The 25,317-nt window shown below is 37.8% G+C and overlaps 1 protein-coding gene across 1 annotated transcript in view; it reads right to left on the bottom strand.

Moving 5' to 3' along the window:
- Positions 1 to 25,317, bottom strand: part of MBTD1 (mbt domain containing 1) — a 56,207-nt gene that overhangs the window by 27,588 nt on the left and 3,302 nt on the right. Inside the window, exons 3-6 of the mRNA XM_006889273.1 lie at positions 8,615 to 8,816; positions 5,166 to 5,299; positions 3,763 to 3,877; positions 2,858 to 2,940 (exon numbers count right to left, since the gene is read on the bottom strand). Coding sequence (XP_006889335.1) covers positions 2,858 to 2,940; positions 3,763 to 3,877; positions 5,166 to 5,299; positions 8,615 to 8,768 — 486 coding nt within the window. The 5' untranslated portion in view covers positions 8,769 to 8,816. The remainder of the gene's footprint in view (positions 1 to 2,857; positions 2,941 to 3,762; positions 3,878 to 5,165; positions 5,300 to 8,614; positions 8,817 to 25,317) is intronic.

Below are 25,317 nucleotides of genomic sequence, written 5' to 3'. Positions count from 1 at the left end.
AAATACACATGGATCCAGTGGAAGCTTCTCTGAAATCATGCACATACTGTGATTATGAGACCTCAGGGACTGTATGAAGAAAGGAGAAATCATGGGCTATGGGCCAAGTTCTGGCTGCTCTAAACCCATCTTTGTAGACCAAGCAGGCAGCTGCTTCTAATTCTCATGATGTGAGTTAGTTAGGGAAAAGAGGGTGCTGATGAACAATCACAATACAAAGAGCATTAAGAAATAGGTATCTTAAATGGAACTTGGGCTTGAATTCCATTGTTGATTACATTATAAAGAAACAAACCCACTGCCAGACATTGTCATTCATGAGTAAAAGTGACCATGTGTCATTGCAGCAATTATAAAAGAGATGTCGTCCTATGACAGTTTTCATTTCCAAAAGTTTAAAGTAGACTCTAGAAGACAGAGCTCTTTGCTCTTGGAAGTCTATGACTGCAGAACTAATCAGAATTAATACTCAAGTATTAGAAGATATATAGTGTTTATCTGGGTTGGGCTAAATTAAAAGCAAGGCAGCTGACATGCTGGCACTCTCCCCTAGTCCTTACCACCCCTACCTATCAACTCCCAATTAAATCTGAACATCCTGCTTCCATTTTGGTAAATTATGTTTGAAAAGGAGTCCCTGAAGAGTAGGAAAAGGCTTTTAGTCTGTACTCTAGTGAGAGAGAAGGCAGATGTAGAGTCTGGAGGAAGGAAAGGTCCTTCTGATGAACCAGTATTAGAGCGAGGATCAAGTCTCAGAAGACAGAAGATACAAGGCAGAATTTGGTAATCTCAGCAGATCTGGACAACAGATTTTCTAAAGACAAAGCAACTGACTCTTGTTCTTGTTAGGTGCCATCAAGTCAGTCCCAGCTCACAATGACTCTACATATAACAGAACTAAACCTCCACCATTCTGCACCCTCCTCCATCTCTGCTGTGCTCCTGCCCCTGCTGGAGCCACTGTGTCAATTCAACTCTGTGAAGATCTTCCTCTAGCTTGGTAACCTTTTATTAAGTCTTAAGAGATTTAGAAAACTAACCCTGGAGAGAAAGCACCAACTTTGAAGGGATGTGATCAAGCTTAGCATGAAATTAAGACTTCTTAAATCAAACAGGCTTAAATGAACATTGGTTAAGGTAAAAAGCATCAAGAAATTACCAATACGAATTATCCTATTCCAATAGGAATAAGGAGGGGCAGTAAAGGAAAGTGAGTGGAGCAGGAATGTACTTGATCTATATACTTCTGACAGAAAAGACTCACTTTGTGAGAAAGAGCATTTCATTTATCATCTTGATAATGGGACTAAGGCCAGCTGCTCTATTCTAGATGAGTGTGTATTAATCTTATAATAGTAAAGTTGAAACAAAACTGATTGATCCATTATTGTAACTGAGGTTTTCATACAAAGAACTTTAATTTACTATCAATATTCATAGAATATGGACATAAAAGTGGTGAGAGCCTGGTACTTTGGGGCTCTGAAATACTATTTATTTCAATCCTCACTGCTTATGTAAAATAGCTTGACATAGTTTATGATAAAAAAAGAAACCTCCCCACGAGGTATTAAAAATATGAAGAGAGATAAAGGTTATTCAGAAAGAAGAAACAGACAAACATTTCAAGGATTTTGGAGTAAAAGAGTCAGTGCAGCTGAGCAATAAAATCTAATTTAGAATTTCTTAGCAGCAAGGGGCAATATCCCAAGAGAGGAGAGTGAGAGATTTGCTTTAGATTTCTCTTAAAGCTGCTGTTGCATGCATTTAATAACACTTCACATAAAAATGACACTACTAATCAACATTACAGCAAAATAAATCACATACTTTATACTAAGAACAAGTATTTTAGATTCCATTTAAGTTGGTTCAGATAGTAGGTGTGCCAGTAAAGGCTTACTTAGCACATATACTTAAAAAAAAAAAAAAGAAAGAAAACCACACACAACCAAACCCAAGCAAATGAATGACACTTGTACTGTTGAACTAAAATGCTTGGCTTTTTGACCAAAATCCCTGGCTGGTCATAGTGAATGAAAAGATTTCCAAAGCAGGAACTCAAGTTCAGTTTTTTAATTCATATGCTGATAGTTAGAAGTCAAATCTTATAAGTACCAACTATAAAGAAAAATTTCATTCATTAATTTTATAGTCTCTCTTCCTCTTATACATGAACAAATAGATGGCAGCACCTTTAGACAGGAATTAAACTTGTATCTTAATAATAACACTATTAATATTTTTATGTTGTTGTGTGATATCCTTTTTTCATTTTTAACATAGAAATTTTTTTTGAGAATAAAATAAAGATAGATTAGAAAGTTACATCCCAAAGGGACAGACCTCCCTCCCTGAAAGGAAATAGGGAGGGGAGGCCAGAAAATGGTTTAATTTTCCCCCATTGTTTCCTTTTGTGGTTTTTTTTTTAAATTATCAGACGAAATCATAAAAGATTTACATACTCATAATGAAGTATCATTTTTACTGTTAGCTTTAACCATATGAAATTGTCAATATGCCACTGTGCTGTAGAAAAACAGCATTTTCTTATGTTTCAACATAATATGTAAAGTAATTGAGACTAATACTTTTGCTTATTGAAAATAATAATCAAAAAAAGGAAAATAATTTCAAGTCTTTCTTCAAGGGAAGTTTTTATTTGCAAAGGTCACAGAAAATATTAGTTAGCAGTAACTACTAATTTATTCTTATAATTAAAAAGAAACATTTCCAATACCATACATAAAACACAGAACTTCTAAGGAAGGGTAAGATGTTTAGGTGTTACTGTACTTTCAAATTTAAATAGTGACTGAGCATTTAAAAATAAAGCAGACCGAAATTCTATACTTACATGTTTAAAACAGGTAACTGGAGCTGCTATGAAGCTATTGCTATTGATGTAGTTACCCCAGCTGAAACCTTCCATGGAGACTGCTGCTGGGACAAAAGGAGTTTAGATTATTACAACTCTTCAATCTTTTAAGAAAGTTATTGCTTAAAACAGGTCCTGAGTAGTACGAGCATTACTGTGCTTGGCTGCTGACTGAAAAGCTAGCAGTTCAAATTTACCCAGAGATGTCTTAGGGAGAAAGGCCTGGTGCACTACTCCAAAAAAATCAAGTCACTGACAACCCTGAGGAGCACAGCTCTACCGCTGACACTAACAGGGCTACCATCACTCAGGGCTGACTCAATGGAAGCAGATTATGTAAACAAAAGTCATCTATTCCTTTGAAAGAGTTTATTGTGTTTTTAAAGTGTGGAGAAGTTCCCTAAATGATGCTTTAAAACAAAAGAAAATGCAGTTTATGTCTTCTAGATAACACACGCTCCTTGGGAAGGACAAGCTCTTGGTACAGGAAGCAAAGGACAGCTGAAAACAAATGCATGGAGCCTGCGACAGCTCCTTTTGCTTTTACTCCCATCCAGCCCTTACAGAGCACTTCTGCGAAGTAGCTACTTGGCACCTTACCACCTACTGATTCCATAGGAGTTTTTAATCCCCTCATTTGCCTTTGAATTTAAGAATATTCAAGTGGAAATGGTCCTTTGTGAATGCAATTATTATCTTCCAGGATATTTACTGAAACCAAACCACCATGAGAAAATCTAGTATCATTTAGTCTAGTATCATTTATCAGTCTAGCATTGCTAATACCTCAGTTAAAACAGAATCCACAAGTTAAATGTCATTAATCAGACTAGATGCTAAGTCAATATAAAATAGTTCACCTTTATTACACTCACCCACATTACCTGCTTTTGTCTTTGCTTGATTTTGCAACGTTGCTTGATACTGAGCATATGCTGCTAACTTAGCAACTAAAGGTTGTTTCTGAAGAACTTTTGCTTTCTTTGTTGGAGGCTTACCCTAAAACAAGAAGAGTTAAGTAAATAGGATTCTTTTTTTATCCCCCCAACCACGAAAATTATCTTGACTGTATACTACTCATTCTGCTTAAGTAAACATCGAGGGTTTAGAAAATTATTAAAGCAGAGAAACATACAAGGAATTTTAACATGAACACTGTTTCTGGAGTTCTTCTACAATGGAGAATAATATAAGGAGCAGAGTTGCCACAGACTAAAATAGCAATATGCAAATTAATGTGTTAATAAAAAAATTAAATCCCATAAAATGTTAAAATAATACAGGTTGTGGTGGATACTTGGTTCTTTCATGTAATAGATAAACCAGTGGTTATTCACTCATGCAGGTTGCCAAGCATTGCTATTTATATGGTAAGAGAAGGTAATTTAATGTTCAAAGAGCAAGTGACTGAGGTGTATACCTTTAGTGCTAACGCAAAAGATCAATGACAAATGACCATGGGCCAAATTCACAGTGTGACACACTGCCATCCATTTGGGTACAGACCACTGCTCAGGATCTCTAGGTACTGTCTATCTGAAATACAGAAATACATCCAAGTGATGTATTTCCTTCATCTGAGGGATTGAAAAAACCCTCTCAGTATTATGGGATGATCACAAGAAGTTAAAAGAGGAAGAAAAAAATGTGACCATCTTTCTTATATAAAAATTAATTAATGTTATAAAAGTATATTATAAAAATCAGTTAATACTACCCTTTAAAATAGTTGTTTATATGCCACAAGAGTAATAACTTAGCCAAGCAGTCTTCAGTCATTCTGCAGGTGTTTATGTACAAAGAAAGATGTACTTTTTTCATACTATAAAGTTTTTGAAAAACTGGATTAACCAATTTACATTTAGCCAAAGTATCAAATGAACGACAATCAAAAGCTCAATCAAGGATGGGAAAATAACACCAAAAGACAAATCATTTTCCCCAAATTATTCTACCAAAGATTCTATCAAAAGACAAGGTAAAAAAAAGTTTCAACTTTTCACATAAAAAAAGATTCTACAGTTTTTACACTTATGCAGGAAGTGAGTATTCATTTTTTAACTTAGACAAACTTAAAATAACACTTTGGATAGTATGTAATAGTTTTCCAATTTTATACATTTAACACATTTTGGGGTTTATATATTTCCTAAAAGTGTAAGTGTAAAATGCTAAGTGGCCAAGTGGACAGGGTTGGAGTGCAGTGAATCACAATGAAATGACAGGTAAACAGTGAAGGCCATAGGAATGACACAGATAAAGAATAAGAAGGTTTCTGTACCGTTACCTGAAGTCTGGCCAAAATGCTTGCCTTCTTGGAGTTTGACGAGTAACTTCGTGAACATGAAACGCTGCAGAAACGCTTTGTTTTAGAATAAAAAGCATCTCGCACACCAACCATTCCACACATCTCGCAGGTAGCTAATTTACAAAAGAAAAAAAAATGGGAGTCATGATCAATTTTATAACATTTTAGTTAAGTTTAATAGTTTCTTAAAATGTTTACTTTTAATTTAAAAATGACTAAAAAATTTATTCTACTATACAAATGATGAAAGCTGAAGGAAAGAGCCCTATGATGCAATGACTAGGGGCGCCATAGCTGTAACTTAAGGTCTAAACGGCTTTTAAAAAAGATCAAAGACACACAAACACCGTGAGTCAGAGTCTGCTAATGTTCCTCAGTGCTTCTATGTGCCTGACATTCTCAAGTATATGCTCGAAGTCTGAGTTTCAGCTTTTGAAAGGATTAAAAAAACACACAAAAAAACCAACAAAAACCAAAAAATTGCAACAAAGCCAAAGTTTAATACAAAACATAGCACGTCTTTAAAAATACTGTAAATGCTCAAAGAAAGAGCTCTCAAAAAACTCAACGCCACTGAGACAGAATCGACTCATAAGCTGAACCTCCAGCAGTTTTCAGAGACTATAAGTCACCCTGGAGGAAACTACCCATCTTTTTCCCATGGAGCAGTTGGTGGATTTAAACTGCTTGCCTTTGGGTTGGCAGCACAACTCCTTTCTGCTAAAACACCAGGGAGCTTCCTAAGGACTAGACAGACTAGTGAAAATCTCAAAGTCTACCAGAAGAATTTTATTTATGCTTTGTTAACTAGGCAAAGGCATTTTTGTGGATCATAACAAGTTGAGGCTAACACTAAGAATGGGAACCCAGAGCACTTAACTGTGCTCACCTGAAACCTATACCTAGACCACGAGACTGTTGTGCGAACAGAGCAAAGGCACACTTTTTAAATTTAAAATTGAGTTTAAAATTTAGAATGGAGTGTGTCAGCACTGTATTCTCTTTGCATATCTATTCGGTCTGTATGCTAATCAAATTATTCAAGATGCTGGACTCTATGAAGAGGAGTGTGGCATCAGGCTCAGAAGGAGATTTATTAATAACCTGCTTTATTCAGATAACACAACCTTGCTTGCTAAAGATGAGGACTTGAAGCACTTGTTGAAGATCAAAGCTTGTCCTTCAAAATGGACTGCATCTCAATGTCAAGAAAAAGATTCTTATCACATCATAGGCAACATGACAGAATGAGTAAAGACTGAACGGTCAACAACTTTTACTTGGATCCACAATACATACTCCCAGTACCAGCAGCCAGGAAATCAGGAGATGCATTGCACTGGGAAAATCTGCAGTTAGGGAGATCTCCAAATTATTGAAGAGTAATGATGTTAGTTTGAGGACTAAGGTGTGTCTGATTCATGGCCTTTCTGATGACTTGGTATGCCTCTAAGAACTGAACAATGAATAAGGATGGCCGAATAAGAAGAACCGATGCCTTTGAGCTGTGGTGAAGAAGAGTATTGAACAACTCATGGTCTGCCAAAGGAACAATGTCCTGGACAGGGTGAGTCAGTGTGCTCTTTAAAGACAAAGATGAAGAGACTTCGCTTCACATACTTCACATCTGTTATTGTTGTTATGTGCCATCGAGTCATTTGCGACTCATAATGACCCTATGTACAACAGCCCTAAACCCTGCTCTATCCTGTGCCAATAGCATTGTCTCTGACACACACATCCCAATTACCCCAGTCACTGAATCAATCCACCTCATAGAGGGTCTTTCCCTCATGCGCTGATGGGAAGGGTGGATGGCTGGTAAGGAATGGAAGACCTTCAACTAGGTGGATTGACAATGAGCTCTAACAACACAGTTCAGATCTGTTGTTCCTGGCTAAGAGTTGTACTGACCTTGAGGACACCTAACAACAATTAACAACAACAACAACAATCTCCTCCCATGTGATTAAATGTCTCTGAAAAAAACAATAGAGGCTCAGCTACAGGTTGGTCCTGACTTGTTGATACAGAACTACTAAGTCCTTATAATGGAATGAAGTCTCTAACTATACTCTGCATAGCTGTAGGCCAGGCCCTGAACTGTTCAACTTCTGGATCAAAAGACAAGAATAGGACTTAAGATCCTAATGATGCAAAAGTGGCAAACTAGATGACAGGGCTTTCAATATCAGATGACAGAATTAGCAATAAAAATATCTAAGGCTGAAATTTAGTAAGAAAATTCCTATATATCAGAGTTTAAGGTCAACTACATAGTATAAACAAACAAAACCATGCTTTGCACAGAAAGATTTCAGTTATCAGTAAATTCAGTTAACTAGTTAAAAAAAATGCCTGTAATTTTTGTGACTGTGAATGGAAAGTGTCCTGAAAAGAGAGATTTTCTGGGTTGAACTTGCAATGCAAAACCCACTTCAGTCCAGGGAAAACCAGCATGAATTATTCTTCCACCACATCTGATTTTCTGTATGTCCCCCTCATACTGCTCCATACTTACAAAGTGTGGCATAGTGACCTTTAGCAAACAGCATGGGGGGGGGGGGCCTATGTGTATACTGCAAAGTTGGCCAAAAAAAAGAGCATATAATATGCTATTTGTATAACAATATGGTTCTACTTTCTGTTCTGGTGATGTATTTTAAAACCCTCAAACTCATTACCATTAAGTTGGAACAGATTCACAGACCCTCTAGTGGGTTTTCAGAGGCTGTACCAGAGGGAGGAGAATACCCATCTTTCTCTCTCACAGGGTGGATGGTAGATTCGAACCTCCAGATATACTGCCTTCAGGTTAGCAGGGCAACAACTAGCTACAGACAATACCATCAAGAGATCCACATGTTAAAAAAAAGGTAAACAGTTTGAAGTATGTCTCAATGAATTAAGCCACTGTGATACTATACGAAGTAGATAGAAAAACTAGGGTTCTAGAGGGAAGAGATGTTATCTATTAAGGCACTTATTTTGTGTAGCTATAAAAAGTAATGTTAAGATCAAAGAGAGAAAATGTAGAAGGAAATTTTGGCTCTATATAAAGATTTTTACTGGAGTTACTGAACAGGCAAACTTAGTCTTCTGAGTTAGATAATGTCCTATTACTGGACGTACTAAACCAGAAAACTTCTTATAAGAAATTATTATACCTTGTGAAGATTGTAATCAATGTTCTGAAACAAAAATGTTTTTATTGTTTTCTAAATGCATTCTGTCAGAAGGCAGGGAGGCAAGAGATCAAACTCAAACCCAGTGATCTTATTTGGGACTCTAAATTTCAGGCTGTACCATCATAAATGGCACTTAAAAAGTTATAATGTTTAAGGAAGGAGGATGATAAAGGGAATTAAACAAGAAATTCCAACCTTATGTGTGAGGTCATATAAAAGTTGAGGTCTGCAGATACTCACCCATTCCAGATTTACCATCTGGGTATGTGTAGACCTGGCCATTGTTTTTGATAATTGGGAGATGTGAAGGTAAAGGAGCAACTTCTTCTTCACTCTCCTCCGAGCTGGAGCTGCTACTTGTATCCTCACTGCAGCTATCATAACCGTCGAACATCCCGAATGAGTCTCTTCTCTTCCTTTCAGATCGTGAAGAATGTTCAGTCTTAAAAGTAGAAGACAGGTATGACATGGACTCATTTACAGCACTTGATAGACCTAAGCCCTTATACTGGTAAATTGGATTTGACAAAGAAAAATTTAGCTTTGATTAATGCTTTTTAATAGTAAGTACAACACCTGTACGTGGTGTACCACAGAGCTGGAATTGACCCATAGCTGACTCTATAGAGGGTTTTCAGAGGCAGTTAGTCACACGGGAGGGGACTGCTCATCCTTCTCCCATGGAGCAGCTGGTAGGATTTGAACAGTGCGCCTTTGGTACTGCAGCCCAGCTTCTTTCCATTAGGCTATCAAAGCTCCCTACAACATTTGTATAGTAAGAATAATAAATGGAAAGACCACTGAATGGTATTCTGAATACCATCATGTACATTTATGCTTTGCATATAACTAATTCGGTATTGTCAATTCTTGTCTATAAAAACGTCTCAGAAACCAAACAAAAAACCCAACACAAAACTTACTTCTAGATAGATATAGATACAGCTTGGATCAGATGATTTCTAGAGCGCTTGGCTGACTGAGAATTTAAAATTTAAAAATTAATGTTTAGATTGTAACTATTTGAAAAATCTTAAAATATTTCTACGTTTATGACTCGATTTTCCCTTTAACATAATATTTCATTTTGCATCAATTATAATCACGATTTCCTTTTTGAAGGAAGATACAAAGACAGCGTATCTTTTTCAAGGTCAAACTCACAGCTGACACTGAGGCTGTAAATCACAGGGAGGAGACTGCCCTTCTTTCTTCCGCAGAGCCAACGGTGGATTCCAACCAGCTGAGGTGCCAGGCCACCTGTGGGTTAGCAGGGCACCTCCCTACCCATTATGTCACCAGAGCTCCCTGGACAATGAAATGTTGCCTCACTTAAGCCATAAACTATAAAAAGCTACCATTCTAACTATGGTGGCTAGAAGAGCTACGGCAATTCTTCTAGAAACAAGTTCCAAAAATTCTAGTGAGGCAAGAGATTAAGAGACGATGAAGAAAAAAAAAAAATTGAACAGTGGTCACTGAAATGGAAATCCCCCCAAAACAAAAAAACCCCTCCAACACAACTCCCCTCCCCTCCCCCCCAACCCAAAAATAAAAATGGAATCATCAAAAGATGCAGTAAGCTAGAACTCCAGAGATGAAAATGACTAAACAGTGTTTAGGCGTTGGCACCGACTGTTACTGATTCTAAGGACATACAATTTACTTTTTTGGCCAGTTTAATATCGCAGTCTTCTATGGGGTAATGGGGCAGGTAAGTGTATCTCAGGATAGAGTAGGGTTCAGAGCTACTGTAAATTGGGTTGCTATGAGTCGCTTTCAACGGCACATTAACAACAACTAATAACAAAGCCAAAATATGTTCCCAAAGTTTGATATGACATTTCCAAACATTTTCAGTTTTATGGAATAAAAATTAGACTGTCATTTCAGAGTATGCTAGTATTAAATCTCTGCTTGGAGATATGAAACTGATTTTCATTTGTGCCAACTTATCACCAGAAACCTCATCAGAAACAAGTCCTGAAACCACATACTGAAAATACTGCATGTCCAAATAAATACTGCATTTTGAAGAAGTTTCCTTGGGAGGCTCTTGACTTGCTCTCGTAATACTGTCATAATCATAAATAAATTTTTAGTCCTCTTGGAACTCTTTTGAGATTCAATAAACAGAAACCTATTATTTGTGGTCACTTTAAAATTACTGAACTAGTATTTATTATTGTCCCTGCTTTCCCCAACAGCTTCTCTTCTAGCCTGATCATCAGTCTTATTCATTAGACTTGGTCTAGAGCAACTTTCAGCTATTGCTATAAATCAAATATATCTTCAAAGAATTTGCTATCACCAATTTCTCCACAGTCGAGTGGTGGGATGATGGCAATAGTTATATAATCAAACAAAAGGGCAATGCTTTTATAGAGACGTAAACATGATGAAGGAAGCCAAATAGGGCCACACAGTGAAAGAGTCACTGATGGAGAGTCAGTCACCTGAGAAAGAGCTCAGCCATGGAGGACCTCATGGACCAAAACGGGGCCAGCTGAGTACGCAGGGCTGGAACATTCTGGGCAAGGAGAGAGCAAGACAAAAGCTTTCTGGCTGGAATAAACCTCATGGTTCAGAGGAACAGAAAAGACAGTGAGGCTGGTGCTCAGTGTGAACAGTGTGAGGGTTCAGAGAAGACGTGGCTGTCTCACAAAAGCCTTGTAAGCCAGGTTACGGGATGAGATTTCTCCTCCTTGAGGGCAAAAGGAAGATGTTATCAAAGTACCTTTTTGCCTGGTACACCACATGTTTAGTAATGGCTGACCAGAGTGTAAGTTCTATATAAATTCACATGGTCCACCTCTCCATGTACTGGCCTTTAAATGGTAACCCAGAATATCCAACTCTGACCTTACTTATAAGAAAATGACCCTGAAACGTCAGGAGTTTAATGATTATAACAATATTGGCTTCAATAATGAATTACAGGCTAGTTAATATGTATTTTTAAGTACAATGGTTAAATAAGTTTGGGAAATTCTTACTTCTGCTGCTTCTTACTGAGACTTTTTTTTTTTAAATTTTTATTATATTATTTTTACGTGTACCGTCAAATCAGATCTGACTGGTACAGGAGAAGATTACCCCCTCCTTCTCCAGCAGAGCATCTGGTTTTACTGAGAATCTTAAACACAATTGTGAACATTATGAGGAGAAACTACAGAGGCTCTAAGTAAATGCTTTGCCATGTAGGAGCCAGATCAGCCCACAGCTGACCCTCCAGCAGATTTTCAGATGTAGTAAATAAATCACACAGGAGTTCGAATGCCTATTTTTCTCATGAAGAGTTGCTGGTGGATTCGAACTGCATGTCTTTGAGTTTTGAGCTGACAGTGCAATTCCTTATCACCAGGCCATCAGACCTAAGTAAGTATGATCTGCTATGTTCACAGAGCAGGAAGAATCGGTATTGTTGAAATGCCAACTCTTTCCAAAGATACACACAAATTCAATGAACCAGATCTTGATAGGAAATAACAAGCTTACTACTATTGGACTTAAACAAACAAATCAAATAGAACAGAGAATATATACACAAAGCCAAAATAAGTATTGTCAACAAATGACGGTCTAACAGTGGATATTCCTAAGCAAATAAAACCTCATTAAAAGTAATTTTGTGCTACAATGAATGAATGAGAAAACCCAAAAATCTCTGTAAATGTTCATTAAAACTAATAAAATTTAATAATTAAAAAAAGTAATTGTGATTATCTTCAAATTACATAGGAAAAAGAAGATAAAATTGGGACTGTCACCAAAATAAATCACTTTCAAAGTGATTGCTCTTTCAAAGATGTTGTTGTTGTTATGTGCCGTCGAGTCGCTTGCTACTCATAGCGACCCTATGTACAACAGCCCTAAACACTGCTCTGTCCTGTGCCAATCGCACTGCCTCTGACACTCCCATCCCGATTATCCCAGTCACTGAATCAATCCACCTCATAGAGGGTCTTCCCCTCCTGCGCTGTCCCTCCACCCTCCCAAGCATGATGTCCTTCTCCAAGGACCGGTCTCTCCTCACAACATGTCCAAAGTATGTTAGACAGAGCCCCAGAATGCTTGCCTCCAAGGAGCCACCCGGTTTAACCCTTTCCAGGACGAATCTGTTTGTTTTCCTAGCAGTCCATGGTATTCTCAATACTGTTCTCCAGCACCACAGCTCAAAGGCATCAATTCTCCTTCTATCCTCCTTGGTCATTGTCCAACTCTCTGATGCATAACAAGTGATTGCAAAGACCATGGCCTGTATCAGATGCACCTTAGTCTCCAGAGAGACACCACTGTTCTTCAGTACTTTGGAGAGGTCCCTAACAGCAACAGGGTTATAAAAAATCTTAAGACCAGAAGAACTAGATGATACTCAGCTTATACTGCTTTCTCCTCTGAAAGGAGCAGATATTGGACAGAGTGGGAGAAAAAGGTGGACTATCAAAATCCTAAAAAATGGCCAGGCATATTGGTCTGACAGAGACTGGGGGAACCTCCAAGACTATGGCCCTTAGTCATCTTTTAAGTCTAGAATTAGGTTCATCCCTGTGGTTCAACTCCCAGCCAAACAATAGACAGGCCTCTAAGGTGTACCAGGTTATACCTCTAAGCAGTACCACGGACTAGTATCACTCACTTCTTGTAACAGTCAACCATGCAAAGTCAAAAAAGTCAATTATTTTCCCAGGGAAAAAATTCGGAAGGGAGGAAGGAATTAAGAGGACAGACGGAAATTTAGCAGGATCGGAGAACACAGAGGAGTACTACTATAAAGGGAATTCTAATTAGTGTCAGAACAAAATGTGAATGGATAGCTGGACAGAAAATTCATTTTCTCTGAAAATTTCAAATTACCATAAAAAGGTAAAAAGAAATTTAAGACATGCTACAGCTTAGGAGTAAGCATTTCCAATCCATATATCTAATAATGAATTTGCATTTTAGGTATGAGAAGACAACAGACCCACATACCTAAAAAACGTAATATATGGTTTGAGTCCATGAATATAAAAATTTAGAAAATGCAAACTAAAGTATGGTGACACAAACAGATCATTCCTTACCTGGGAATTTGGGAGAGCTGGGAGAGCTGGGCATTTGAAGAGGCATGAGGAGATTCGAGATGACGAGTATGCTGATTATCTTGACTGTGATGATGCTTCTTGGGTTCTATTCATACATCAAAAACTTATCTAACTGTGCACTTTAAAGATGGATAGTTTATGTCAATTTTAATAAAACTGTTAAAAAAAGTCTACATCTTTTCATTCTATAAAGTAAGTTTAATGATAAAATAAAAAGAATTTCAGATGTCAAGTCTCAGAAAAACTGAGTTCCTATGAATTCTTTTTTTCAAGAAATTACATGTAAAGGCACTTCCTTAGAATATTAGAGAAACCAAGGAGGAGGAAGATGGTGATTTAGGAACAAAGAGTTCCACACAGGATGCTGTTGTAGGCAACAATGAGCGCTACTCATAGTGACCCTATAAACAGCTCTAAACCTTGCCCTGTCCTGTACCATCCTCATCATCTGACACAATGGAGTTCACCGGTGCAGTCACTGTGTCAATCTACATGATTGGGTGTGTGTGTGTCTTTTTTTCTTTCCCTGTCCTTCCACCTTTACAAGCATGAAGTTCTCCAAGAAATGGACTCTCCTTAGCAGTATGCCCAAAGTATGCGAGATGAAGCTTCCAAGGAACACTCTAAGCAGTTACTTTCACCAAGACCTATCTGGTTCTCTGGGCAGTCCATGGGACAATCAGTACTCTCCTCCAACACAACTCAAAGGCAATTTTTCTTCTGTCATCCTCATTCAATGTCCACCATCTCTCTGATGCACAGCAAGTATCTGAAAAGACCATGGTCTAAACTAGGCACATCCTACTCTTTAAACTATTATCATCACTCCTCAGTAACTTAGATCCTTGATCCAGATGCAGCCTTGGATGTGTTCACCAGTCTGTGCCAGGAAATACGGAGGAAAGCTGCCTGGTCGACCAACTAGAAAAGACAGACCCCAATTTCTGTTCCCATTGCCAAGAAAGATGACCCAAAAGAATGTGGTAAATTATTGAAAATGCACAGTGTGGAAATGATCTCACACAGGATAGGTGAAGGGAATTCTCAATATAATTGTAAATGTTTGTCCCAGCTTAACAACCGTACAGGGGCATAGAAAGCAACCAGGGGCAGGAGGATGGATAATGGTTCTAGTGGTGCTTCAGGGAAAGGGGGTAAAAAAAATCACTACTTTGAGTTTTAAGAGCTTCCGAGAGCATTGGAAGAAAAAAAAAAAAAAAAAGACAATAGACACTTCTAATATTAACTAAACTAGGGTAAAGAGAGACAAGTACACTTTTAATTAACCCCAGGAAAACACATACTAGAAAGTGAATTGTACACTTAATGGCTCAACAGCAAGAATTTATATAGTTTTATCAGTGCAAATGATTTACTATAACATCGTGATGTAATTAAGACTACCAGTTGGTAAATCAAAGTTAAGATGGGCTAATAAAAACAAAACCAAGTTGGTTTTTAAAGAAATCAACTAAGTAAAAGATTCAGAGTATGAAGATAAAAAGGCAAATGCCTACTGATTAGCTGAGTTGTAAATCTTCCATATGCTTAATGTGCTAAATGATTGTCTTTTTAGATTACATCCTTCCTACTTTTAGTATGGTAATACTAGTAGGAGCCCAACGTTTAAATTTTTTACTTTTATTTACAAATCTTGATATACTTAGAGAAGTCCTTAGAGTGTAAAGAATATCTGCATGTCCTTTACCAGACTGACCACTTCACTCACTCACTCACTCATACACTTTCTCTGATATTACAAATTAACTGTTATTTATCTTCAGAATGTGCAACTAAGACTATTGTCCTGATGTACTTGAAACCCATGAACCAGAAGGTTTCTTGAACATATCACCATTTTAAGGGACTGCCGTTTTCCTCTGTATGCTGCTGTTAGTTGTCCAACTCAGTGAAACACTGCCTCGTCCTGCATTACCTCATGAACAGTGCTATGTCTGCACTTATTATTGTTTTATACCAACTGTGTCAATCTGAGTCTTCTTTTCTTAAGTTCTTGCTTTAAGTTAGATGAAATCTTTTATCTTTGATTCCAAGTTACATTCTTTCTTATAAGACACATCTGTTCCTTCTGGAAGTTCAAGGCACATTCATTCTAAGTCTACACAAATGCGCCAATTCATCTTTGGACTTCTTTATTCATTGCTCCGCTGTCACACACCCATTGCTGGGGTCAGACCCACCTTTGTTCTCAAAGTCGTATCTTTCCTTTTTAATTTTAAAATCTTTTATAGCAGATCTGCCCAATGCAATACATCCCTATTCTTTGACTGCAGTTTCCAAATTTGTGGATAATGGATCCAAATCAAGTGGAATTTTGACAGCTTCGATATCTTGCTGATCATTACAATTTTAGGTTGGGAGTAAGCCCTGCTTAAGGCTCTGTAGACTTTAATCTTCATTAATTAGTGGTTCTAGTTCTCTTCACTTTCAGCAAGCAAGGTTTTGTCATCTGCGTATCACAGATTTTTATGCACATATTATTTCCTCGTGCAATCTGCGTGTTGGCCACACAATAAAACCTGCTCCTCACTTACTGACATGGTTAGGTTCCAAAGAACAGGCTGTAATGTGAAGAGTGGAGTTACATTAAAATAGACTGTGATCACAAAGAAGAGCGAAGATAGTAAGACTCAAGAAAACAATTAGTTCAAAGGACTAATGGACCAATGTGTCCAGAGTTTCCATTACTCCAACACATTTAGAACCTCCATCAACTGCTGAGCAGTATTATAACAGAAGGACCTGAACAGAGGCGGAAGAAAAAAAAATCCAATCTGAAATTATGAAACAGACCAGACTCCCTGATCTATAAAAGACTGAGGAAAGAAGCCCCGAGGCTTTGGCCCTTACTCACTTTTCAAGCCTGGAACGGAACTCATCCCTGGTGATTAATTTCAGCCAAGCAACAGACAAGGTGACTATCATCAACAGGGAGGAAAGCGCTCCTCAGTCCAATCTAGGGCAGCATTTGCCAAGAACAAAACACAGATGGCAGGGAGCAGCAGCAAAGGATGAATGAAATTATGGGAGGGAAAAGCATTAGAGTGGGGGGATTTCATGTGGTCCCCTCTACTGGGGACTGCTGCCGGGATACCCACTCAAGATTGAACATAAAGGTTTCTTGGATGTTGCTTATTCTGATAACCCTTAATTGTCCTATTTTCCACTGGACACTCACTCAACTTGATTTGCCTTTCCAACTACTAGGCATTTTTTTATGAGGTACTATAAAACATGAAATATCCTATTTCTTATAAACAGGATATTCACCTCTGAAATTAGCAATAATTCTTGCCAAAATTAACATTACGACAGTTGAAAAATGCTAATTTTCTAACTCTAGCTATCATTCTCTTCTTTCCTTCCATCTACGCATCCCTACTCATCTAATTTAGTGGTTTTTTTAGATTTTTTTTTCCCCTCCCAAGTTCCATGAATAAATTGATATATAGGTTTTAAAAATCTTATTTCTACTTTAATTTTAATTTTTAATTACTTTTCCTTGGTTTTCTTTCAGCTATGTTATCTTTTTGTATTTTTCTTTTGAGTAGTAGTAGTTAAAAATGAAATAGGTATAAACTGCCTTTCCCTCTCCAGGAGTCCCATGAATTTTATCATGACAGATTGGTTTTGCCTATCTACCTACCCACCTACCCTTCTCAACATTGGTATGTCTTGGAGAGGGTGCAGCTGGAGTGCTCATTAGAGGCAAGAATGATGAGGCTTTGCCTCACCTACTTTTGGCATGTTGGTTGCTAGGAGGGGTTATTCCCTGGAGAAGGACATGATGATAGGAAGGGTGGAGGGTTGGTGAAGGAGAGGAAGACCCTCAATCAGGTGAATTCACACAGGGACTGCTGCAATGGGCTCTCATGTGTCAGAAAGTGAGGACAGCACAGGCTAGAACACGGTTCAGATCTTTTGTTGACAAGGGCGCTATGAATTGTACTCAACTTGGCAGCACCTAACAACTGCACTGAATCCCACCTTATCCTGAGTCTGACTCTGACACACCTAATCCCACTGCCCCAGTTATCATGCCAATCTATCTCATCTGGGGTCTTCCTCTCCTGCTCTGTCCCTCCACCCTTGTAGGCATTTCTTCAAAGACTGGTCCCTTCTAGCCATGTGCCCAAAGAATGTGAAATGGAGCATCATCAACATCCTTGCCTCCAAGGCGAAACTTGGTTTCACCCTCTTTGTTCTCTGGGCGGTCCACGGTATGTTCACCACTCTTGTTTGAATTCACCAGGGGCTCCAAGGGAGAAAGATGGGTAATCTCCTCCTCTGTGATTTACAGCCTTATGAAACCCACTGTAGGGTCAGCTATGAATTAGTTCTGCCTTGGTGGCAATGGTACCTCAAGAGAAAATTTTATACATTCCCTATTTTCATATGTGGCTATTATAAAGGGAACATTCTTGTATAAGGTGAAATCTGTATGTTCATATACAGAAATGTGTATACACAATACATTTCTAAATTTTATAGTAATACTACTTTGCTTTTAATTTCTCGTATGCTGCTATTGTTAGGAGCTGCTTAGTTCCTAGTTACAGCAAAATCTCTAACAGAATGAAACGTTCTTAGTCCTGATAGTAGGCATATCTAAGCCAACTGTAGTAGCTACTATGTCATCAATCCACCCTGCTGAAGATTTTCCTCTTTTCCACTGAACTTCAACTAAAATTCATGTCACTGGGCAGAGATTGGTAAAATGCCCAAAGAAAGCAGGACAGTCTATCATCACTTCTCAGGAACACACTGGTAGCAGTTCTTACTAGACACAGCTGTTTTTCTGGCTATTCACTGCATAGTAAAAATTCCTTGTTAACACTATAATTAAAATGTGTCAATTGGTTTTTTTTGTCATTATCTTTGTCCAGCTTTTGATGGCCACACTATACACCAGATGATCGAAATGATCATGGGACTGTAGTCTTCAAAGTCACTTTTGCTTTTTCAATACTTTACAGAGCTCTGTTGCAGAACTTTTGGCCAATGTAATTTTTTGATTGCTGTGTCCATTTGGATTGTTGATGCAAATAAAATGAAATCCTTGACAACTTCACCATCTTCTTCACTTAGGACATGAGCTTATTGGTTTCAGTGTGGCAACTGTTCTCTATAGAGAATGCAAGCCGTACTGTACCATTTGGATCTTCCTCGGTAATTCCAGTTCTCACTTTTGGAAAGCAACGCTGTGTAATTTGGATTACTGTAGGTCGAAGACTCCCTCACCAATTCTAATGCTGCATTCACATAGCCTAGTTTCTTAGACTGTTTCTCAAAGATCTGCTTTTGTGTTATTGCCTTTTCTTCGCAGTTCAAATCCACCCAAGCTGTTCCTTAAGAGACTGATGCTCAGCTAGGACTTGAAGGTAGCCTAGTTGGTTTCAACAATTCAGCAAACAGCCAAAATGTAGGCAGTATAAATCCACCCCGAGGGGAAGCCAAGCCTGGCAAATCCACTTCTGTCAAGTCACAGGCTTGTCAACTGTATGGAGCACTTCTATTCTGCACACATGGGACTACAATGACGACAACAATACCTTTCTTGTGCTTAAAGAGTGTTTAAACCTATTTTTAATGTTATTTCCCCTTGATGTCTTAGTTTTGGCTTTATACAGACATTGCTGTGATTATATATATATGTATATATACACACACACACACACTTCCCCCCCCCGTTTTAACTCCATTGTGATTAACAGATTTTAACATAACCTGTCCTCCTTTTCCTTATTTAATTTACAGCTTGATTTGTATTTTAGTATCAGCACTGGCAATCCTGTGGTTTCTATTTGTAGGTTAGATCTTTCTCATCACTTTTATTTTTAGCCTTTGTTACAAGTCACAGTTTTAGGAGGGTCTTTTGTCTATGTTACATAACTGATGTTTCTTTTTCAGCCAACCTGAAATTCTTTTCTTTGTAACTGGTGAGGGGATTTTCATTTCTTAATGTAACTGTGAAACATGACCTCAGTTCTGTCCTACTGTCCTAACTACTGAATACATTATTATTTATCCTAGCCTGTCTCCCATGATTCATCTAAGCTTTTTCTTGCTCTTTTTTAAAAAATTGTGCTTTTAATTTTTTATATGGAACCTACTGATGTTTTATTGCTATCTCTATCTTGGAAGATTCCTAACTCTTCCCTCCCTCAATGTTTAACTTTGTATTACTTTTACAGTAGCTGTACATCTTTAAAAAAAATCTTTTTCTATCTGGTCTTTCAGTTTAAGATGGTATCCTTCAACCACTTCCTAGTATCTCCACAGCAGCCAATAATCTTGATCTACTCTTTCCCCTTTCACAAGCTTCCCTTTGCCATATTTTTTAGTTGCACTCTTTCTACTGTGTCAGATGTAACATTTGTGTATACATTTTTAAAGTACCTAATACTGGCTCTCAGGAGCAACAGTGTCTCTCTGGAGACTAAGGTGCGCCTGATACAGGCCATGGTCTTTGCAATCACTTGTTATGCATCGGAGAGTTGGACAATGACTAGGGAGGACAGAAGGAGAGTTGATGCCCTTGAGCTGTGGTGCTGGAGAAGAGTACTGAATGTACCATGGACTGCCAGGAAAACAAAACAGATTCATCTTGGAGGGGATTAAACCAAGCTACTCTTTGGAGGCAAGGATTCTGGGGCTTCGTCTGACATACTTTGGACATGTTGCCAGGAGGGACGGGTCCTTGGAGAGGGACATCATGCTTGGGAAGGTGGAGGGACAGCGCAGGAGGGGAAGACCCTCTATGAGATGGATTGATTCGGTGACTGGGGTAATCGGGATGGGTGTGTCAGAGGCAGTGCGGTTGGCGCAGGATAGAGCAGGGTTTAGGGCTGTTGTGCATAGGGTCGCTATGAGTCGCAAGCGACTCGATGGCACATAACAACAACAACAACAATACTGGCTTTAACCTGAGCTCAAAACTCAGATTGTTTTTGTGACTTTTACCGAATACCTTTTTAAAATGAAACGCATTCTTTGGTAGTTTCCTCAGGAAGGGTGTATAAGCACAGAACTCCTTGAGTTCCTACATGGTCAAACCACTTGTGGATTTGAACTGAGAGCCTTTGGGATTGCAGTGCAGCTTTCTGCCATTAGGCCACCAGAGCTCCCTTCTAATAGTACGTACTCTTGAAGGATAGTTGGCTGAATGTAAAATCTTTGTACTTTCTTTCCTATCGTCATACTACTCTTGTTTTAGAAACTGAAGACTAGATTTCTAAATCTCTCGCCTGTATAACATGACTTAACTTTTGCCTAGAAACTTAGAATTTCCCTTTTTCAAAAAGACAAATCAAATTTTTTGTAGGTTTTTTTTTTGTTTAAATTTCATTATTTTTTTGTGTGTACCGTCAAATCAGATCTGACTGGCACAGGAGGACATTGTTCCTCCTTCTCGATCAGAGCATCTGGTGGATTTGAACTGTGTACCTCTGAACTTGCAGTTGCAGCTTTTTGTCACTAGGCCACCAGAGCTCGCCTGGTATTTTGTTTTTGTTTTTAATGAATAAGGTTGTTGTGTATAATAGAGTTGGAATTGACCCACAGCCGACACTCTGATGGGCCTTCCCACCCAATCCTCTCCCGCAGCTGGTGACCTCGAACCACTTGCCCTGTGGACTACAGCACAGCCACCCACCCCAGGCCACCAGAGCTCCTCCCGGCATTTTTTTTTCTTATTGTGAACCATCAAATCAGATCAGACTGGCACAGGAGATTGCCTTTCCTTCTCCACTGGAGCATTATGCACGTGCATTTGCAACTGCAGCACAGCTTTTTGCCACTAGGCCACCAGAGCTCCCTTTCCCTTTCATTTTAACACACAGCTTTGCCAGAATTAATTGTTGGTGATTCAGGTCATCAAAATTTATTCCTGGAAAAAATTTTGTCAAAGTGGATTTAAAAAAAAAAAAAAAAAAGTGGAACAATAGTACCCTTTCCTGCAGAATAGGAAATTTCCAAGACAATTTTTTAATTTCTCCTTTTGCCTCTAGAAAGTTTGCCTCAATTATTGCTTTAAACATCTGTTCCGTTCTAGTCTTTGTTCTTCAGGGATTCTGATAATAAACTCAAATAGTCTTTTTGATGTGTTTTCTGTTTTGATAACTGCCAAGTAAAAAAATACCTAATTTTCACTCTTTTGATTATTTTCTAATGTTCATTAGATTTTCACTTGAACCTATTATTTCTTGAGAGTTTTAAAATTCAGTTTTCATTTTTGATATGGCTTATTTCTCTTCTATTTTGAGATCCTTCAGGTTCATGCCTTCCTGCTGTTTTCAAGTTTGTCTTTGAGGAGTTTCTTTTCATATCCCCAAATATTAGTTAAGGACATTTATCCTAACAAGTACTGTGCCAATATATTTTCTTTTTCTTACTGCGTATTTTTATTTCATACTGCACAAATAAAACATAGATAGATGACAGGGAAATGCTTTAAAGAATTTACATGTGGTAACTGAGGATTTAGATAACTAAGAATTAATTGCAGTGTTCATAAAAAGTAGGCTGGACCCTATGTTTTTTGTTTTTTCCCCCCCAAGAGTTGTCTCCAAGGTCCCTTAGGGCAACCCATACATGCAACAGGCTGCATACACTACCATGGAGTTGCTGTTCGCAGCCACTGCACACCGGCCTCCACAGAAAAGGAGGACGGTCGGCTTAATTAGCTGCCGCTGTGCCAATATATTTTTTAAAAACCTGTTTTATATTCCTCTTTTGTGGGGTAGGGAGAGTTCATTGGCTCTAATAGTTTAATTCACATGCCTCCCTGTGTATTCAATCCAGATGTAGTCCGTTTTTTCCTATTTTCATTTTATGGGTATAGATGCTAGTTCAAGGGCATTATCTTCTTTCAGTTTCTCTTTTCTGCAGGACCCTTAATTTTTTTTCATTTTACTTCCTTCTTTTTTGCCACTGTCTGCCATTGTGCCTAAAAAGCAATGCTGACCATTTCTAAAGAAAAACAATGCTAACTTAAAGGCTGTCAATTCTGGTCCTCTTTACTTCCAACCGAGTTTACTATTTTGCAACTTAAGCATGGGACTGCATCTTTTTTTGTAAGTGATCATTTTTATATTGTGTGTACTTTTAAATTTTCCATAAACATACACTCCATATGCTCTTTCACTGTCAGGTAAGCTGTCCACCTTTCATTCTTCACTACCAAATGAATGGGCAACACAAGCTCATAAGACTTGGTTTAAGTTTCTACTTACAGATGCTGCTACTGGACTCAATCTCAGAAGTCTGCATGCATATTAAAGCTGCTGTCAGATGCTGTGGGTTCCATTCTGACTCATGGTGAACCTAGTGTCAAGGGCAGAACTCATCTACAGCACTTGTAAATGTATGAGCTTTCTGAAGCAAAGCCAGGTCAATCTTCTGAGGTATCTCTGGGGGGGGGGGGGTTAGAACTATATAACTTTCAGTTAGTACTTACCTGTTTGTACTATCCTGACTCTAAGGCACACTTATTTTAACATACATATTCAAGTAGTGAGTATATCTCTATTTTCATCTAATACACCTCAGACCCACATTTTGTTTTGTAGAAGTCTTGTAATTTTAGTAACTTTTTACTGGACTGTTTTGGTACTGATCTGTAAAAATGCTGTCATGGTTACATTTACAGCATGCACAGTCTGTACCAGTTACACTGCAAGGACATCATGTACAGTAACTCATTTCCTTATTCCTTACAACTTAAGAATTACTCCCATCTTACAAACGAGGAAGCAGAAGCCCAAAAGGCTAGGCAAACTGCACAGAGTCATAAAACGAACACTAAAAACATGAATCCAGGGAATAATATTAAGTCAGCATTAAGCATTGAGTGAGACCGTCTCGGCTAACATGCCTTCTCAGGCACTGTGTTTTTTCAAACTAAAATGGAAAAATCCTATTAGACAACTATTTAAGGTCTCTCTGGTGGTTCATATCCACCAGCAGTTCCAAGGGAGGAAAAAACCAGACAATCTCCTCTTGTGTAATATACAGCCTCAGAAACTCAACGGAAGGGCCAGAGATGAGCTGGTTTTGACTTGATGGTAATGAGGTGAATTCATTTAAGGTCTTAGATAAAAGGAGACAGAATTACTGCAGGCAAGGAAATGGCCTTATTTTCAGACATACATGTTTAACTCCTCAACTAAGACAACATCAATTTATATCTGAAATTAATAAATTAACACAAACCTAATATTAAAAAGTATAGCAACAGACACTAGATGAAAATCTAAAATAAAAGTAGTTTTTTCATGAGAACAGAAGTAGGCAGAAGAAAATACATCTATGAACCCTCTCTGGGGCACTTTTAGTACATTTTAAAATCAAGTGTTCATTACTTTGATAAAAATAAAAGTTGGTTTTTACAAAGTACATGATATTGCCTCTTTTTTATCATTCACAGGAATAGAAAAATGAAAGAGACTGTAGATTTCTTCCATTGGCAAGTGTATGTGAGAGAAATAGCACTCACACATATAATCTTGGTACGAATGCAAATTCATGCCACCTGTGGAATGAAATTTGGCAATATTTATAAAAACATAAGTCTTTCAACCAGGTAATTTCATTTCTTGGACGCGATCTCTCAAATATTTACGCAAGTAAAAAAGTGTATGGAAAACAATGTTTTTTTTTTTGTAGTTATAATGGGATAATGAAAACTAAAGAGGATCGAATTATCAACAGGGGAATAACTAAGTCAACTGCTCAGTAATTGATAACGTTGTTGTTGTCAAGTGCCATCAAGTCGCAGGTGACTCACAGCGACCCTATAAAGGAGAGTCCCCGATGCTTGGGTGCCTTTCATCCTCTCTCCAGGTTCACAGGGTTTCCGGAGGCAAGCTATTATAGAAGTGGATGCCACTCCTCCTTCCAACAGTAATTGATAATAGCTGTATCTAAATGTACATTCAGAAAGGGCCCAGAAAGAACAGCTAAACTACTAATGTGAAAAGCAGGTAAGAGGATGATTTTTAACTTTATCTTCCCATTTTCTTAAAAGTAAACATATGCTGCTTTAAGATGAACAGTCCCAAAAAAACCTGACAAACATGTATTGACATAATCAAACAAAAGTTCTAGTGGAACTGTAAATTCCACTAGGAGAAAATCTAGAGAGAATAACTGAGATAAAATATGTAGATACCCTATTATGATCGGAGAGTTAGTGGGCATCAGAGAGCTGTTCAGCTTTGGTTGACTTTTTCTTCATTCCACCATCAAGATGCAAACAGCATAATACAATCAAGGGGAGACTGGAAAATAACAACAAAAGCAAAACAAAACACAATAAAGGAAGGAGAAATACCATTCTAAGTACCTGACAGTGAGAGGGAAGCTATTTTTTGTTAATTAGAGAAAACACAAATTTCTACTTTTTTGGGTTCAAGTTCTGGTTCTACAACTAACGTTAACAATTCTTCTAAATAAAAAAAACCCTGCTTATCATATTAGACAACTATGTTAAACAAGTAATCCACTTGAATGCTTTTAGCTCTCCAGAACAAAGTTACAAATCTTTGAAGTGTAACATGAAAAGTTAACTAAAAATAAGATAACCATGTCACAATTACGTTTGAAACAATAGTTTACTGAATCTTTAACACTTACATTATTAGTATCAAGTTTACACCAAATAACAATTTATCCACAACTCACTTTCAAGGTGTTAATTTCTAAAATTACCAATACTGATGTAAGAATTTGGAGCTCAGAAATCTCTGAAAGCAGTGTTTCTTTAACCAACCTTTTTTTTTTTTAAAAAAAAAATAACAAGTAACTTTTCTGGGGCAAGCATTAAAAACAGATTCT

The sequence above is a fragment of the Elephantulus edwardii genome, unplaced genomic scaffold (genome assembly GCF_000299155.1).
Source record: "Elephantulus edwardii isolate Elephantulus edwardi_28Jun2011 unplaced genomic scaffold, EleEdw1.0 scaffold00077, whole genome shotgun sequence".
NCBI classification, from domain to species: Eukaryota; Metazoa; Chordata; class Mammalia; order Macroscelidea; family Macroscelididae; genus Elephantulus; species Elephantulus edwardii.
The sequence above is the reverse complement of the archived record's forward strand: the minus strand, read 5'-3'. Positions and strand labels throughout refer to the sequence as shown.